This window comes from Eleutherodactylus coqui, chromosome 13 (assembly GCF_035609145.1).
Source record: "Eleutherodactylus coqui strain aEleCoq1 chromosome 13, aEleCoq1.hap1, whole genome shotgun sequence".
In the NCBI taxonomy this organism is placed as follows: domain Eukaryota; kingdom Metazoa; phylum Chordata; class Amphibia; order Anura; family Eleutherodactylidae; genus Eleutherodactylus; species Eleutherodactylus coqui.
The window spans coordinates 104975186-104991851 of NC_089849.1; the positions used below are offsets into that span (position 1 = coordinate 104975186).

At 48.0% G+C, this 16666-nt stretch overlaps 1 protein-coding gene across 1 annotated transcript in view; it reads left to right on the top strand.

Moving 5' to 3' along the window:
* Nucleotides 1-4651: 4651 nt before the first annotated feature.
* Nucleotides 4652-16666, top strand: part of RAB11FIP4 (RAB11 family interacting protein 4) — an 80459-nt gene continuing 68444 nt past the window's right edge. The window contains exons 1-2 of the mRNA XM_066587948.1: nt 4652-4986; nt 12676-12763. Coding sequence (XP_066444045.1) covers nt 4834-4986; nt 12676-12763 — 241 coding nt within the window. The 5' untranslated portion in view covers nt 4652-4833. The remainder of the gene's footprint in view (nt 4987-12675; nt 12764-16666) is intronic.

Here is a 16666-nt window from a genome sequence, read left to right on the forward strand (position 1 = left end):
GAGGCTCCAATCACCCAACTGTGGGCGGAGCCTGGGATGTGTGTCCTTTAATACTCCAGTCCCATCCAGAGCTGCATTTATAGTTCCACTCCCTTTGTCACATAAAACAGAGGGAGACCAGCCTCTGCCAAATGCCTGTCTCATTGCCTTCCCCAGGCCCTCTATGTCCATACTCCCAGGATAACATAAGGTAGACATGGTGAAATCCAACCTAATTGTCAGGGGTTAGTCTCTATAGACTGCAGTTCCTGTGTGTGACCAGCAGGGGGCAGTGTCCTCCATAAAGGGCAGTTAGTGTAGCAAGTGTGTCACTGTTCTGCATTAACATCATGTCTTATACTGCAGTTACATCCATAGTTATATTCACAGTTCTGCCTTTAAGTTACATGTAGCAGAGGGTGACAAGCCACAACCAAACGTGTGATTCCTCCATACGTGGTAGACTCTTCCCTCCTAGCAGAACATAGGATGAATATGGTGAAACCTAACCTGATTGTGAGTCTGTACACATCCTTCATACATGTCAGATCTTTAGCAAATTATTTATTGCTACTCCCCTACCCCACCTCATTCTCCTCCTTTGCTCTTTTTCCCCCTTTCCTTATCCACCTCTTCTCTCTCTCTTCCACCCACCTTGTTTCCCCTTCTCCCTTCCTCTCCCCCTACTCTTCTCCCTTCCTCTCCCCCTACTCTTCTCCCTTCCTCTCCCCCTACTCTTCTCTTCTCCCTTCCTCTCCCCCTACTCTTCTCTTCTCCCTTCCTCTCCCCCTACTCTTCTCTTCTCCCTCCCTCTCCCCCTACTCTTCTCTTCTCCCTCCCTCTCCCCCTACGCTTCTCTTCTCCTTCCCTCTCCCCCTACCCTACTCTTCTCCCTCCCTCTCCCCCTACCCTTCTCTTCTCCCACCCTCTCCCCCTACTCTTCTCTTCTCCCTCCCTCTCCCCCTACTCTTCTCTTCTCCCTCCCTCTCCCCCTACTCTTCTCTTCTCGCTTCCTCTCCCCCTACTCTTCTCTTCTCGCTTCCTCTCCCCCTACTCTTCTCTTCTCGCTTCCTCTCCCCCTACTCTTCTCCCTCCCTCTCCCCCTACTCTTCTCCCTCCCTCTCCCCCTACTCTTCTCCCTCCCTCTCCCCTACTCTTCTCCCTCCCTCTCCCCCTTCTCTTCTCCCTCCCTCTCCCCCTTCTCTTCTCCCTCCCTCTCCCCCTTCTCTTCTCCCTCCCTCTCCCCCTTCTCTTCTCCCTCCCTCTCCCCCTTCTCTTCTCCCTCCCTCTCCCCCTTCTCTTCTCCCTCCCTCTCCCCCTTCTCTTCTCCTCCCTCTCCCCCTTCTCTTCTCCCTCCCTCTCCCCCTACTCTTCTCCCTCCCTCTCCCCCTACTCTTCTCTTCTCCCTCCCTCTCCCCCTACTCTTCTCTTCTCCCTCCCTCTCCCCTACTCTTCTCTTCTCCCTCCCTCTCCCCCTACTCTTCTCTTCTCCCTCCCTCTCCCCCTACTCTTCTCTTCTCCCTCCCTCTCCCCCTACTCTTCTCTTCTCCCTCCCTCTCCCCCTACTCTTCTCTTCTCCCTCCCTCTCCCCCTACCCTACTCTTCTCCCTCCCTCTCCCCCTACCCTTCTCTTCTCCTTCCCTCTCCCCCTACTCTTCTCTTCTCCTTCCCTCTCCCCCTACTCTTCTCTTCTCCCTCCCTCTCCCCCTACTCTTCTCTTCTCCCTCCCTCTCCCCCTACTCTTCTCTTCTCCCTCCCTCTCCCCCTACTCTTCTCTTCTCCCTCCCTCTCCCCCTACTCTTCTCTTCTCCCTCCCTCTCCCCCTACTCTTCTCTTCTCCCTCCCTCTCCCCTACTCTTCTCTTCTCCCTCCCTCTCCCTACCCTACTCTTCTCCCTCCCTCTCCCCCTACCCTTCTCTTCTCCTTCCCTCTCCCCCTACCCTACTCTTCTCCCTCCCTCTCCCCCTACCCTTCTCTTCTCCCACCCTCTCCCCCTACTCTTCTCTTCTCCCTCCCTCTCCCCCTACTCTTCTCGCTTCCTCTCCCCCTACTCTTCTCCCTCCCTCTCCCCCTACTCTTCTCCCTCCCTCTCCCCTTCTCTTCTCCCTCCCTCTCCCCCTTCTCTTCTCCCTCCCTCTCCCCCTACCCTTCTCCCTCCCTCTCCCCCTACCCTTCTCCCTCCCTCTCCCCCTACCCTTCTCCCTCCCTCTCCCCCTACCCTTCTCCCTCCCTCTCCCCCTACCCTTCTCCCTCCCTCTCCCCCTACCCTTCTCCCTCCCTCTCCCCCTTCCCTTCTCCCTCCCTCTCCCCCTTCCCTTCTCCCTCCCTCTCCCCCTTCCCTTCTCCCTCCCTCTCCCCCTTCCCTTCTCCCTCCCTCTCCCCCTTCCCTTCTCCCTCCCTCTCCCCCTTCCCTTCTCCCTCCCTCTCCCCCTTCCCTTCTCCCTCCCTCTCCCCCTTCCCTTCTCCCTCCCTCTCCCCCTCCCCTTCTCCTTCTCTCTCCCCCCTCCCCTTCTCCCTCCCTCTCCCCCTCCCCTTCTCCCTCCCTCTCCCCCTCCCCTTCTCCCTCCCTCTCCCCCTCCCCTTCTCCCTCCCTCTCCCCCTCCCCTTCTCTACTCTCTCCCCCTCCCCTTCTCCCTCCCTCTCCCCCCTCCCCTTCTCCCTCCCTCTCCCCCTCCCCTTCTCCCTCCCTCTCCCCCTACCCTTCTCTACTCTCTCCCCCTCTCCCCCTCCTCTTCTCTACTCTCTTCTCTCCTATTTTGTGTACCCCCTTTCTCTCTTCTCCCCTCTTCCCCTCTCATGTACGCTGTATTCCTCCATCCAATGCAAATGCTATCAAACTACTAACAACCACTTGTCTCTGAGTATGTATGTGTGTATGTGATTCTTATGCTCCATCCCTGGTGATGTCATCGCTCCACTCCTGGTGACCTCATTGAAGGTCCTACAACATGTATAAAACACAGAGACTGACAGAAGAATAACACAGTTAGGGCTCTTGAAAAGGGGAAAACAAAAATAACAAAATGAGAATACAACTAAACCGCTATTATATTATACACAACTGAGCAGTCCTGACAGAACACACTGACCTACCGCCATCACAGAGATCCGGTGGGCTGAAGGACCTGTGGTGATGTCACTGCTGTGGGAGGAGCCAAGCTGTGTTTGTCTTGTGTGGTAATCCAGCTACTGTGTGTGTAATGTGCCACCAGAAACACTGGGACTATAATTTCTTAATAATCACTTGATATAAAGTTCTATATCAATGTGTATTAGGGTGGCCCTTAGCTATAGGTAATTTTCCGAAAGTTAAATTTTTCCTGCTCTCACCCCCTAATCCTGTTCCAATCAACAAAAAAACGGTCTGTGCAAAACTTCATGTCAATCCGACAACTGCTAGGTGACCCTCAAACGCCTTGAAGCTGGAACATAGTATACGCTTTACACAATGATTAATTCCATTCAAAAGCGGCATACTCTTCCCTTTTTCTAAACTAGTCTGGTTCTTGTATGTCTGCACACCACCCAGTAAATTCCTGTGACATTTCTGTGTTTGCCCCAGGAGAAAATGTAAGGATAGATGGATATGGAGATATATAATAAAATTAGTGATAGTTGGGGGGTATTGAGCTAAGCGGATCGTCATCGTTCCTCCACCAGATGGATGGTTGCACACCAGAAAACCACATCCAGGCCAGAAGTTTTAGTAAAACTTGGTAAATCCGTCCTTTTATTTTAGTAAATCAATAACCCAGTCTTCACACTGTTATTTGTCACATATTACAAACAACTTGGCTGTTTGGCCACTAAATACCATAGGCTTTGTAGTCCTGTTTTACCACACAGGTCTAATGCCCTAACACACAGCATCAAAGTGTATAAACTCATACCCATCCAGGGTGCCAATCTACGGGCCATCCACCCCTGCCAAGTTCGCGCTTCTCCCAAGAAGCAGCAGGAGTTCCTCACCAAACCAAAGACCAGGATGGACCCAGAAACCAAGGGGCATTTCTGTTCTTCTTTTTCTGTCCTCCTTTTCTTCTTTTTGCTCCTCCCTTCTTTTCTCTCTCTACCCACCTCCCTGCTCTTCTCTTTCTCTGTGATATCCCTCCTTCGTTCTCTCTACTTTCCCTCCCTCCATTTCTCTTTTCCTGTACTATCCCTCCCTTTCTCTCTTTGCTCCCCCCTCCTTTTCTCTTTCTCTGTGCTTCCCCTTTCCTCCTTTTCTCTCTTTTTGTGTTCCTTTTCTCACTCTGTGCCCCCCCTCTTGTGCTCCCCTCCCTCCTTTTCTCCTTTTTTTTTCTGTGCTCTCCCTCCTTTTCTCTTTTTCTCTGTGCTTCCCCTACCAACGTTTTCTCTTTGCTCTCCTTCCTTTTCTCTTTCTGTGTTCCCCCTCCCCTTCTTTTTCTCTGTGCTCCCTCCTTTTCTCTTTCTCTGTGCACTCCCTCCTTTTTTCTCTTTGCTCTGTGTTCTCTCTCCTTTTCTCTGTGCTCCCTCTCCCTCCTTCCTGCCTGTCTCTTTCTCGATACTCCCCCTCCCTACTTTTCTGTCTTTGCACTTCCTCCCTCCTTTTCTCTTTTTGCACTCCCTCCCTCCGTTTCTCTCTCTTTTTCTCTGTGTGCGCTCCCACTCCCTCCTTTTCTGTCTTTGCACTCCCTCCCTCCTTTTCTCTCTCTCTCTGTGCTCCCCCTCCCTCCGTTTTCTTTCGCTGTGGGCCTTCTCCATCCTTCTCTCTTGGCGCTCCCCTCCCACCTGTTCTCTCTCCTTCTCTCCTCTCCTCCACTGGCATTGTGTTATTGAGGGGATGAAAATGGCCAAAGCCACTGGCAGCCTCTGCTCGCTGTAGTCTTCCTCATGGACAGCGTCGGGCTGGAGACGCAAGGCCACGTCCAGCACTTGCTCCACAAGCTGCGTGAGGTCTTTGATGTCTGTGATGAGGATGCTGATGGCTTCATCAGAGTTGAGGATTTTATGGATCTGGGGCAGCAATTTGCTCAAGGAGATGAGGTGAGAGAATGATTGACGAGATGAATGTGTTATCGTTTCTTAACCCCTTACATCCTCTATCACACACCGTCACAAGTTCTGTATATCCCCATCCGCTATCCTTGTCACTGACTAGTGGGGAATGTCTCAGAAATGGGTAACAGATCCATGTTACATCCACCTGTAGTAGAACTACACGGCAGGGTCGGCTGGTCAAAGGCTGGGAGTATATTAATAAGGCAACCTATGGGATGTAATACAAGTGATTGGGGGGGCATATTAAGAAATTTAGGTTACCGCCCTTATCCTTATATCCATCTACACGGATCAGCTATGACATGGAAGCTACCTGTCTAGCTGTAGGTCTTTCTCATGCCACCAAGCTATCTCTGCCCCTTTAAGGCATGAGCTCCACAAGTCCTGTGAATGTGTCTGTGAATCCATTATGTCATGTTAGCTGTAAGCTGGGCCCTCCATAGATCAGACTTGTGTTTTTAGCACATCCTTCAGATACTCTATTGGATTGGGGATTTTGGAGGCTATGTCATCATGCTCCTCAAGCTGTTGCTACACAATTATTGCAGTGTGGCTCAGTGCATTATCCTGCTTAAAGAGGCCACTGCTGTTGCTAAATGCTGCCATAAAGGGGTTAACCCGAAAGTAAAATCTACATGTATGCCAGGATCTGAGGTTTCCCAGCAGAACATTGCCCAGATGATTACAGTGCCCCTGCCAGCTTCTCCTCTTTGCTATAGTGCATCCTGGTGCCATCTCTCCCAGCGTGACGTAAAAAAAACTGTTATCCTTCAGACCACCTTGTTCAGAGGTCCTCTTCTGATGCTAACATGCCCATTGTAGGAGATTTTGGCTTTGGACAGGGGTCCGCATGGGCTCTCTAACCAACTACAGTTATGCAGCCCCCTATGCAACGAGCTGCCATAAACCGTTTGTTCGGACACATTTCTCTCAAAGCCTGCAGGAACTTTTTCAGCAATTTGTGCTGAAGTATTTTTGTGGGATCTATCCACTCCCAATCCCTTACTCACTTTTGATAAGTACTAACTAGAGATGAGTGAGCGTACTCGGTAAAGACAGATACTCCAGCGAGTATCGTCCTTACCGAGTACCTGCCTGCTCGCCTGCAAAGATTCGGGCGCCGGCGGGGGTGAGCGGTGTGTTGCAGGAGTGAGCAGGAGAGAGCGGGCGAGCAGACAGGTACTCAAAAAGGACGAGACTCGCTCGAGTATCTATCCTTACCGAGTACGCTCACTTATTTCTAGTACTAACCCCTCCATAGCAGGACCACATCGTAGGACCTGGCATGTGGAGAAGCTTGGACCTAGTCATCTAGCCATCACAGGTTGGCTTTGTCTAAGCGGCTCAAATCTAAGGCCAGCTGCACACGGGCCGAAATCCCGCGGCGGTATTTCCCGTGGGATTTCCGCCACTGAAAGCCTGCATAGGAGTGCATTACAATACGCACTCCTATGCAGATGGCCACGCGAAATCTCGTGCGGCAAACAAACCGCGACATGCCCTATTTCTGTGCGGGGCTCGCAGAGCCTCGCACAGAAACGTCACTCACCCGGCCGCCGGCTCCGGTCTGCGCATGCGCCGGCAGCCGGCAACATGAAAGAGTCGGGGCCGCCAGGCGCGGGTGAGTACGCAGTGGAATTCGACCCTGTCCCCTGCCAGCGCCCCGCGCTCACCTTGCTTTATCTGTATTGCACATGGTCTGGACAGCTGGCCGTCGGACATGCGCAGTACGGATTTTTTTTTCCCGCCATGGGTCGGACGGCTTTTATTGACTTCAGTGTAAGAACATGCTGTGATTTTTTTTTCCACAAGCGGAACTCATGATTTGCATGTCCGCTCACCTGAATGGACAGCAATGTTCTATTTGTTTGAATGTGTGTGGAATGCCGCGAATCGTCAGTTTGGGTGACGATCGTGGATTCCGCAATTTAAATTTGGTTGTGTTAAACCGGCTTTAAGAGAAGAGATCATTGCCTTGCACAAAGAAGGAAAAGGATACAAAATGATAGCAAAGTGTCTGAATGTTCCTATAGAGACAGGTGGAAGCTTAGTTTGTAAATTCTCAGTTAAAGAAGCCTTGGCTACACTACCTAGATGTGGCAGAAAGAACCCTATTATGTCCCACATAGATCCTTTCTAAAGCAGGGCTACTGCCCTGACAAGGGCTACCACCCATCCAGAACCTCACTAGATACCCTGACATAGAGGTGGGGGGTGGAGGGAAGGGAACAGACATCACACGACAAGACCAAAACAGGAAAAAAACAAAAGTAAATACAAAGAACAATGAGCACAGAACAGTGAACAGAATCCAAGGAGTACAGGGCTGGTTGCAAAACCTAACTAAAACAACTAATAGGCTGGCTGGAATAATAGGCAGTCCAGCCAACGTATCAAACAACTACACAGCTGAGGAGAGGTTTCTTCTACATCATTACAAAGCTAATGACTCTGCACCCGCTTTCCCAGGCCCATCACATGGTCATGCCAACCTATGCCGGAGCCTGAGGTACTGTGACAGCACCCAGAAGGGGTGTGAAAAAACACCTGAAAAGTGAGTGAGGAGACTTATATGGCCATGCAAGCTCTGCTGGGTAATTAATGCAAATAAGGAAGATGGGACAATACCTCTGCAGCGCCACCGATTGGATGGCAGCATTCTTTCGAATCAATGTATGAGTTTTTAAGTCTGTGAAATAGATTCTAGGTGCTCCCCTTGAGCAGAGACGATGAAATCCCCTGACCTACTAACCTCTTAGGTGTCTCCAAACACTTTTTGGGTGCTCTCGTTAAGGAGAGACGACACCCCTCTTGACCCACATTACAGGCCTCTCACCAGCCAAGCCAGAAACCTACTGCACACTAATGAAGAGCAAACACACCGAAACAGCTGTCTGTGTATGGTATTCTGGCTTGGTTTCCTATTCCTATTAAAAAGTCGCACATTGATTTGAAGGAATACTGCCATCCAATAGGTGGCGCTGCAGAGGTATTGTCCCATCTTCCTTATTTGCATAAATTACCATCTCACACAGAAAATAAATTCTTGGTAGGACATCTTCACAGAGATCTAGACTGAATGAACAATTTTCCATTTGAAAGAGCATTAGGAGCAAGATGTTGAGCTTCCTTACTGTGAAATTTTAGATGAGGCAAAGCAGTAAAGACCCCTGACCCCCCCCCCCCCCACACACACACACACACACTCCATCTGCTAAAACAGGCACAGCTGGTTCCTTCTTCATCAAAGAAGTGAAATCTGCCAGAACAAGAGTACTAGACGGACTAATATGACCCTTCTCTGAACTATCCAATACATTTTCTCCTAATGTTTGTCTCTCAAGCCCGAAGGACTACATGGTCTGTTTTAATATAGTTCTCTATTAGGAATGACATCGAGCACGCTATCACCAGGTCTGAGTGGTGGGGATTTTTCAGACCCCTTTTTAGGAAAGGTATCTGGTGCAACCTTAAGGAGCACCGGGAAGAGGACTAATACTCCCTGCAGGGATATTCACAGTCATACATTTAAGACCCACATCGAGTCTTAACTAAATTTGATGGCAAATTGCTAGGAGTGCCGATCTCTTATTGATCTTCTAACAGGAGATATCATAGGTAATGTGCTTTTTGACGATTTTGCTCGTTTTCAAAATAAAATCATCCACATATTGCCTCTCTAGTCTATCCAACTAATCTTTGGCTTACACTTCTTTGGACCCCCTTTCAGCACTACCAATTTACCTGAACAAGAGCCTTCTAATGCACGCAGTAAAGGTCTACAACACCTGTATTACTGGAGCTGAATTTAATATAAAAAAAATCAATTTTAGGAAATCAGAGAATGTTTTTTTAATTATAAATAACTAATATGGGTAAATTTTTATTTATCTTGAAATGCTGCAGATATATATATATATATATATATAAATTATATTGTGGTTTCCTGCTAAACACATTATCAAAGTTGTCCCATATTCAAATAGCTGTCAGTCTATGGATATAGTTATGTTTGCATTTGTAGTTCAGCAGGTCAGTATTGCAGGAGATGATCAGATGGTCAAAAAATAAACGGGGCGCATGTTCCCCATGAACACCAATAGCACCAAGTAAATTCTCCTAGCAGGAGGTACAGGGAATCCTCCAGAGCGCCACCTATAGCATCTGACTGGATAGAATTACTGTTGGTAAAGTGGATCAGAGTCCTAGTAATGATAGGATAGCAGAAATACTTGTTACATTTGGATAGCTTTATCCTTGGCGATCTATAAATACAATAACACAGATATTTTCATGTAAGGCCTAATTCCCCCGGGCGGATTTCCGCCGCGTATCATGCGGTGTAAATTCGCGGCGTTGCCCCACAGCTAATAGCGCAATGCTCACGGTGCGGATTCCACACCGTAAAAGCATCCGTAATCACCCGCGGGCATACGCGTGGACGGCTTCCATTGCGGTCAATGGAAGCCATCCATCACGCTATCTTCTGCTGTAGCACGGCAGAAGATAGCGCGAAAACGCTTCCCCGCCCACCGCCGGCCACGTCATATGACGCAGCTGGTGCATCATGTGACACTGCCGGCGCACCACATGACACTGCCAACACGTCATGCGCTCTTCTGCGCATGCACGCCGAAGCGTCATGCGGGACATCGGGCAGCGGATGCGGATGTAAGTAGGGGGTCTTTGGGGGGATGCCATGACAGACTCCACTGCGTAGTTCCGCTTGCGGAGCCCGTCACGGCCGTGGTACTAGGCCTTACTCTAAAACACAAAACTAATTTTCTTGGATAGACTTAATAATAGTTAACAATCTGGCACTATGCTGCATTATTAAAGTCAAATATGAGGCCAGGCCTCTCTTGGATCACAGTCCAGTATCTTTTGGCCTGTGTAGAAGATCTGTATAGACTTCTGTGTGTCTATCTTCAGCAGCCGAGAGGAGCCTGCAAGCAACAAAAACAGTCGAAGGGGTACAACCCTTGGGTGGGCGCTGCAGCCTGCTTGTTTCAATGATCAGTGGGAATCTCAGCAGCTGGACCTCCATTGATCAAAGCTTTTGATAAATCTGATATTAGAACCAAATGGATTCCCCTCATTTCACTGTGTGGGCCAAATTGCTTATTGAGAAGTGAGTGTATGCAGAGTTACTGAGACTGACACAATGCTTGTATCAAAACCAGTACACTTCTGATTTATTAATAGCATCATAGTACATATATACTCCAAATGACGTAGCAATAGAAATACATACCCCTAAAGTCAGAAGAACTCATGATAGGCTTTAGTTTTCAAGGTGTGTGTTACTACTAAAACACATGATTTCCAAAAACAGAGAGACATGAAACTTAATGGAGAATAAACTTGTTAACATCACTGCTTTGGCTTAAGGAATGCAAATGGAGGGGTAATGAGGAGCTTCTCTCATCAAAATGTAGAATTGCTGGTGAGGGAGGCTTGTGGGAGGTAAATACAAGAACCTAATGCATTCTAGTGTATAATATGGACAAGTTAACCATATAGCTGCTGCTATTTACTAAGAAGAAAGATATACCTATATATATATATATATATATATATATACCTATATATATATACACACACACACACACATATATATATATAATGTGTGCTTGCATAGGCTGATGTGAGAAACATATGAAAAGATATATACAATAGAATACATATATTATTGCTATAACATATCGCTCTAACATGTCAAAAGTTTGTAACGTGAAGTTACTCCTTGTGGATGCGGCCATTTTTTGCTTTTAATTTTTTTCTCCTCTCCACTTTCAAAAAAACAGAGCTTTTTTATTCTTCTCTTGAAGTACCTGTCTGAGGAATTGTTTTTTGTGGGACGAGTTGTATTTTTCAATGTACCATATAATGTGCAAAAAAAATCATAAATAGTGCAATAGAAAAAAGGAAGTCAGTGCCTCTTTACCAAAGATGGGATAAATACAGTGAGTATTAGATTGTACTCACCTGGTGCTCAGTGGAATTCTCCGATCGAAAATCCACTGGCACCTAATATCCACGACAACTTTGAATCCACCCTAGGATCCTGATCCAGTAAATTGGAGAGACGTCCACAAGATGCAGTCCACACCGGGCTGTAGATCGGATGTATCGGGTTTTGTGTAATAGAAAAAATCCCTGCGCTCCGGATCCCAAGGGGTTAATAGACTCTTCAGTCTGATCCGGAGCGCGGGAATTTTTTCTATTACATAAATAGTGCAATACTATTCAAGATGAGTTTAGGGCCGCTTCCACACCAGCGACAGCGATATCGCTGCTATGTAAACGCAATTTTGTAGCGTCAGTGATTCTTTTTTCTTGGGAAAAATGTAACATCATATCGCCACTACATGGGATTTTCTCGAGCGATAAAGTCACATGATTTTGTAGCGAGAAAGTTAATAGGACTTTCAAATGGTGCCTTCACACTTGCAATCGCGATATCGCTGGGTTTTTTTTTTACGCAAATGTCAAGAAGACTTTCTAATGTTAAAAACGCATCACGAAAAAATTGCAAAGCACAAATTTTTGTGAGATGCGTTTTTAACATTAGAAAGTCTTATTGACATTCATGTTTAAACAAATGCAGCAATATCGCGATCGCCAGTGTGAAGGCACTCTAATGTTAAAAGAAAATTGCGAGTTCGTGCTATGCGATGCGATAAAATGCTGCAGCTGTCACCACACCAGCAATCCCACTAGTGCTGGTCCTTCCTGGGTTCCATCCTCCTCGCAGAAAACTGCATGGGGGCAGAAGCCAGGATGGAGGCTGGATGTGCCATGTGGGTACATGTGAGATGGGGATTTCTTTGGTCTCTGTCTCAGATAATCTCTGCCCTTGTCAGTCTTTTATACCACACAGGAACCCGCAGAGAATCAGATGATTTTTGGTGCCCCATAAGAGATGTGATCACCCAATAAACGAGAGTTTGCTCATCTGTTGGCTGATCACCAGCACCTTCACATGGGGCAAAGATGCTGCGAATGAACATTTGTTCCCAATTATCAGTCAAGTAAAAGGCTTTTAAACCTTTCCACTCCACCTAAAATAAATCCCTGCCTCAGCTCCGGCTCATTATGGTGGGACAGCGGTTGAATAACAGGACTATCCCATCACTGGGTCCGGGAAGGTTGGGAAATATGCTGGAGAAGGCTGCTGGAGCTCAGAGCAGTGCAAAGACATGGAGTTGGCCTGATGCTGAAGGCCTCATCAGTGACCAAGATCAGGGCAGAGACTAACTGGAAAGTATCTTATCTGTGATAAGGACAAGGGCACCTGGTGTAAGCTACCATTGATCCAGAGACTACTGAGAGACTGTTGAATCCCAGTTATAAACTTTTACAGTTACCAGGACTACAATAGAGATAATAGTGAAAGAAACATAAACTCAGTTCAATCATAATTATATGCTAAGATGTCATGACTGTTGCACTATTGTAGCAGAAATGCTACAGTCTGTATTCTTCCTTATAATGTTACAGTAGGGGGTTTCCTGTATAATGTGACCTATAATCTTATCTTACAGTGTCGGGGGGTTCTGTATGATGTGACCTGTAATCTCCTTATAATGTTACTGTAGTTACATTACATTATTATGCTAGTAGTCTGTATTCTTCCTTATAATGTTACATGTTGTTTTTTTTTGTCCTCAGGTGGGGAAACTTATTAAATATTTGGACCCCCATGACTTGGGACGGATCAACTTCAAGGATTTCTGTCAGGGGGTGCTGGCCATAAAAGGTAAGCAGCTCATAAATGCTGTGTGACTGAACCCTACTAGTCATTGTGTTCATTGCCCTGGATCTTAGTTCTCTAACCCTAGGGCCTGGCTAACACGGCCGTATGCTCATTGCATATGACCAGCGCAGTTTTTGCGCACGTAATACGCAGTAGCAGTCTCCCATCCACTTTCATTGTTCTGCTCACACAAGTTGTGTGAAATATGTACACAAAAATATAGCGGCATGCAGTGTATGGAGATTGGCGCATGCAGCAAGTATGCATTGGCATTACGTTCACGAGAGACACGCACATGGCACGCCAAAAGCACAAGCCTGCCTTAACTCATACTCTGCTACTACTGGTGACCATTCTGGGGACTGCAGCCGGTAACCTAGCATGCCACACATAGTAACTGCAGGGAGAGGTTGAGGCTAGTTTCACACAAGCGTTTTATCACGGCCATTTTGCTGAGATAAAACGCCAGCTGAAAAACCCGCGACCATCTGAAGGATTGGATTCCAATGCATTTGTTCAGATGGGCGATTTTCTGGTGCGTACGTTGGCTGTGCCCATAGACTCCTATGGGAGCCTATGAGAACCATTAGAAAAGGGAAGAGGAAGGGAGTTTAGCAGCGGCTCGCGTTGCTAAAGTCCCTCCCCTTCCCCTTGCTGGCAGCTCCCATAGGCTGGGGAGGGAGGGGAGAGAGTTTAGCGCACTAGCTCTGCTAAGCTCCCTCCCCTTGCCGGCAGCTTCTCTGGGTGATAGCGCTGCGGGGACATGACAGTTTCCCTTTAATGAAGGAGGAAATCATCAATTATTGTTTACCATTGATCATTGCGCTGCCGTAAAAATATTATTGGTGTCAATGTAATACTATTCAAGAACTAAATACCACCATACCGTAACTGAAGAACACCCCCATACAAAACCCGAATAATCTACCATACCATACTAAATAACTACTAAATAGCACCGCAACAAAGTAACTGATATCCCCACCACAGTATAGCTGGATAACACCTCAAAATAGTTACTAAATAACTAAATACCACTAAATAACTGCTAGGTGGAAGAGTGAAGACGCTGGGATACAGAACTCCTCCACCATCTATCAAAATACCTGATACCCACCTACATTTACCCAATAGTGAAGCCCATCTCCCCCATATTTTCAAGCTTCTCTCTCGCTCTGGAACACTTTGAAGGGTCTCACATTAAATCTGACCCATTGGAGAGCAGGCGGCATCACACTTGAGATACAGCATGCTGGTCCTGTAGTGACAGCAGACATCATCCACACCAGAGGTGCTGTATGAGAGGCTCAGTAGCTGCAGCAGTGTGAAGACACTGCCGCAGTGAGCTAGCCCTGTGTATCCGTAGTGAGAACAAGCCAGCTGCTGTTATCATTGATCTTGGAGCAGTCCCTTCAACGTAAGGGACTTAAAGGGGTGGTCTCGCGAAACCAAGTGGGGTTATACACTTCCGTATGGCCATATTAATGCACTTTGTAATGTACATTGTGCATTAAATATGAGCCATACAGAAGTTATTCCACTTACCTGCTCCATTGCTAGCGTCCTCGTCTCCATGGTTCCGTCTAAATTCGCTGGCAGCTTGCTTTTTTAGACGCGCTTGCGCAGTCCGGTCTTCTCCATTCAGCACGAGCCGCTTCAGTGTGCTCCCCGCTACAGCTCTTCTGCGCATGCGCAGACGAGCTGTCACTGCTCGGGAGCGCGCTGAAGCGGCCATTCTGTACCTTCCTCTGTTAGAGGAAGGTGCAGAAACTGGAGCTGCCCAGCGGAGAAGCCCAGCCCAGCCCAGCAGCCCCGAGAAGCCTCCCAGGTAAGTGATGGGTCGGGGGGGGGCTGCCGCTGCGCCGGGCTGCGCCGGGCTGCGCCGGGGGGGCTGTCGCTGCGCCGGGGGGGGCTGCCGCTGTGATGGGGGAACTAGCGCTAGGCCGGGGGGGCTGTCGCTGCGATGGGGGGGCTGTCGCTAGGCCGGGGGGGGGGCTGCCGCTAGGCCGGGGGAAGTAGCGCTGGGCTCCGGAACCTAGCGCTGGGCTCCGGGGCCTTCACCTGGGCTGAGGGTCTAGCGCTGGGGAGCCGGGGGCTAGCGCCGGTTACCTGCTGCCTGGCGGTGGGCGTCTGGTCGGCGGCTGCGGGGCGTCTGGTCGGCGGCTGCGGGGCGTCCGGTTGCCATGGAGACACAGCTCGCGGCGTCTCGGGAGCGCGCACGTCGGGCTGCAGCGAGCGACTGGGAAAGAGCCGGCGGCCATCTTGAGGAAACTTTTATAAGTTGCTGAAACGCTGGAACGGTAAGTACGAACCAGCTAGAAATGTCATTTACAGGGGTAATTAGTAATGTATGTTTAATGGGGGGGACTGGGCAAAAAAAAAAATTAACTGCTTCCTCGAGACATCTCCTTTAAGTGAGCTGCAAATGAAGCATTTTGGTTCTACTCATAACTCAGTTTGTTGTGCAGACCTCGGACATAGCAATAAGGGCTAAGTTCTAATTTTTCAGGGCCTTTAAACTGGAGGTCTACTCTACCTTAAACTTTTAGTTTTTATACACCTAGCTCCAATTTTTGTGGGAGCGTAATAACAAGGATTAATCCTCAGTTTGTTACTCTGAACTTCACAAGGGTACACAACATTTAGCCCAGGGGCCATATGCGATCCACAATGCCATTCTGTGTGACCCCAATCATCTGAATACAGAAATATTTATACGTGGCTGCTCACATGTAGTTTCCATGTGAGGTTGAAGAGGAGTGGCACATATGCGGGTCCCCCAAAATATTAGGACAAGTACTAAGGGTGCCCTGTGTAGCCATGTCTGGGTCTCCTATATGTTAGGACAAGTACTAAGGGTGCCCTGTGTAGTCATGTCTGGGTCTCCTATATATTAGGACAAGTACTAAGGGTGCCCTGTGTAGTCATGTCTGTGTCCCCTATATATAAGGACAAGTACTAAGGGCGCACTGTGTAGTCATGTATGGGTCCCTATATATTAGGACAAGTACTAAGGGTGCCCTGTGTAGCCAAGTCAGGGTCCCCTATATATTAGGACAAGTACTAAGGGTGCACTGTGTACCTGTGTCTGGGTCCCCTATATATAAGGACAAGTACTAAGGGTGCACTATGTAGCCATGTCTGGGTCACCGATATATTAGGACAAGTACTAAGGGTGCACTGTGTAGTCATGTCTGTGTCCCCTATATATTAGGACAAGTACTAAGGGTGCACTGTGTAGTCATGTCTGGGTCCCCTATATATTAGGGCAAGTACTAAGGGTGCCCTGTGTAGCCGTGTCTGGTCTCCTATATATTAGGACAAGTACTAAGGGTGCACTGTGTACCTGTGTCTGGGTCCCCTATATATAAGGACAAGTACTAAGGGTCCACTATGTAGCCATGTCTGGGTCACCGATATATGAGGACAAGTACTAAGGGTGTCCTGTGTAGTCATGTCTGGGTCCCCAATATATTAGGACAAGTACTAAGGGTGCCCAGTGTAGTCATGTCTGGTTCCCCTATATATTAGGACAAGTACTAAGGGTGCACTATGTAGCCATGTCTGGGTCCCCGATATATTAGGACAAGTGCTAAGGGTGCCCTGTGTAGTCATGTCTGGGTCTCCTATATGTTAGGACAAGTACTAAGGGTGCACTGTGTGGTGATGTCTGGGTGCCCTATATATTAGGACAAGTACTAAGGGTGCCCTGTGTAGTCATGTCTGGTCTATATATTAGGACAAGTACTAAGAGTGTCCTGTGTAGTCATGTCTGGTCTATATATTAGGACAAGTACTACAGGTACACTGTATAGTCATCTATGGGTCCCTATATATTAGGACAAGTACTAAGGGTGTCCTGTGTAGTCATGTCTGTGTCCCTATATATTAGGACAAGTACTAAGG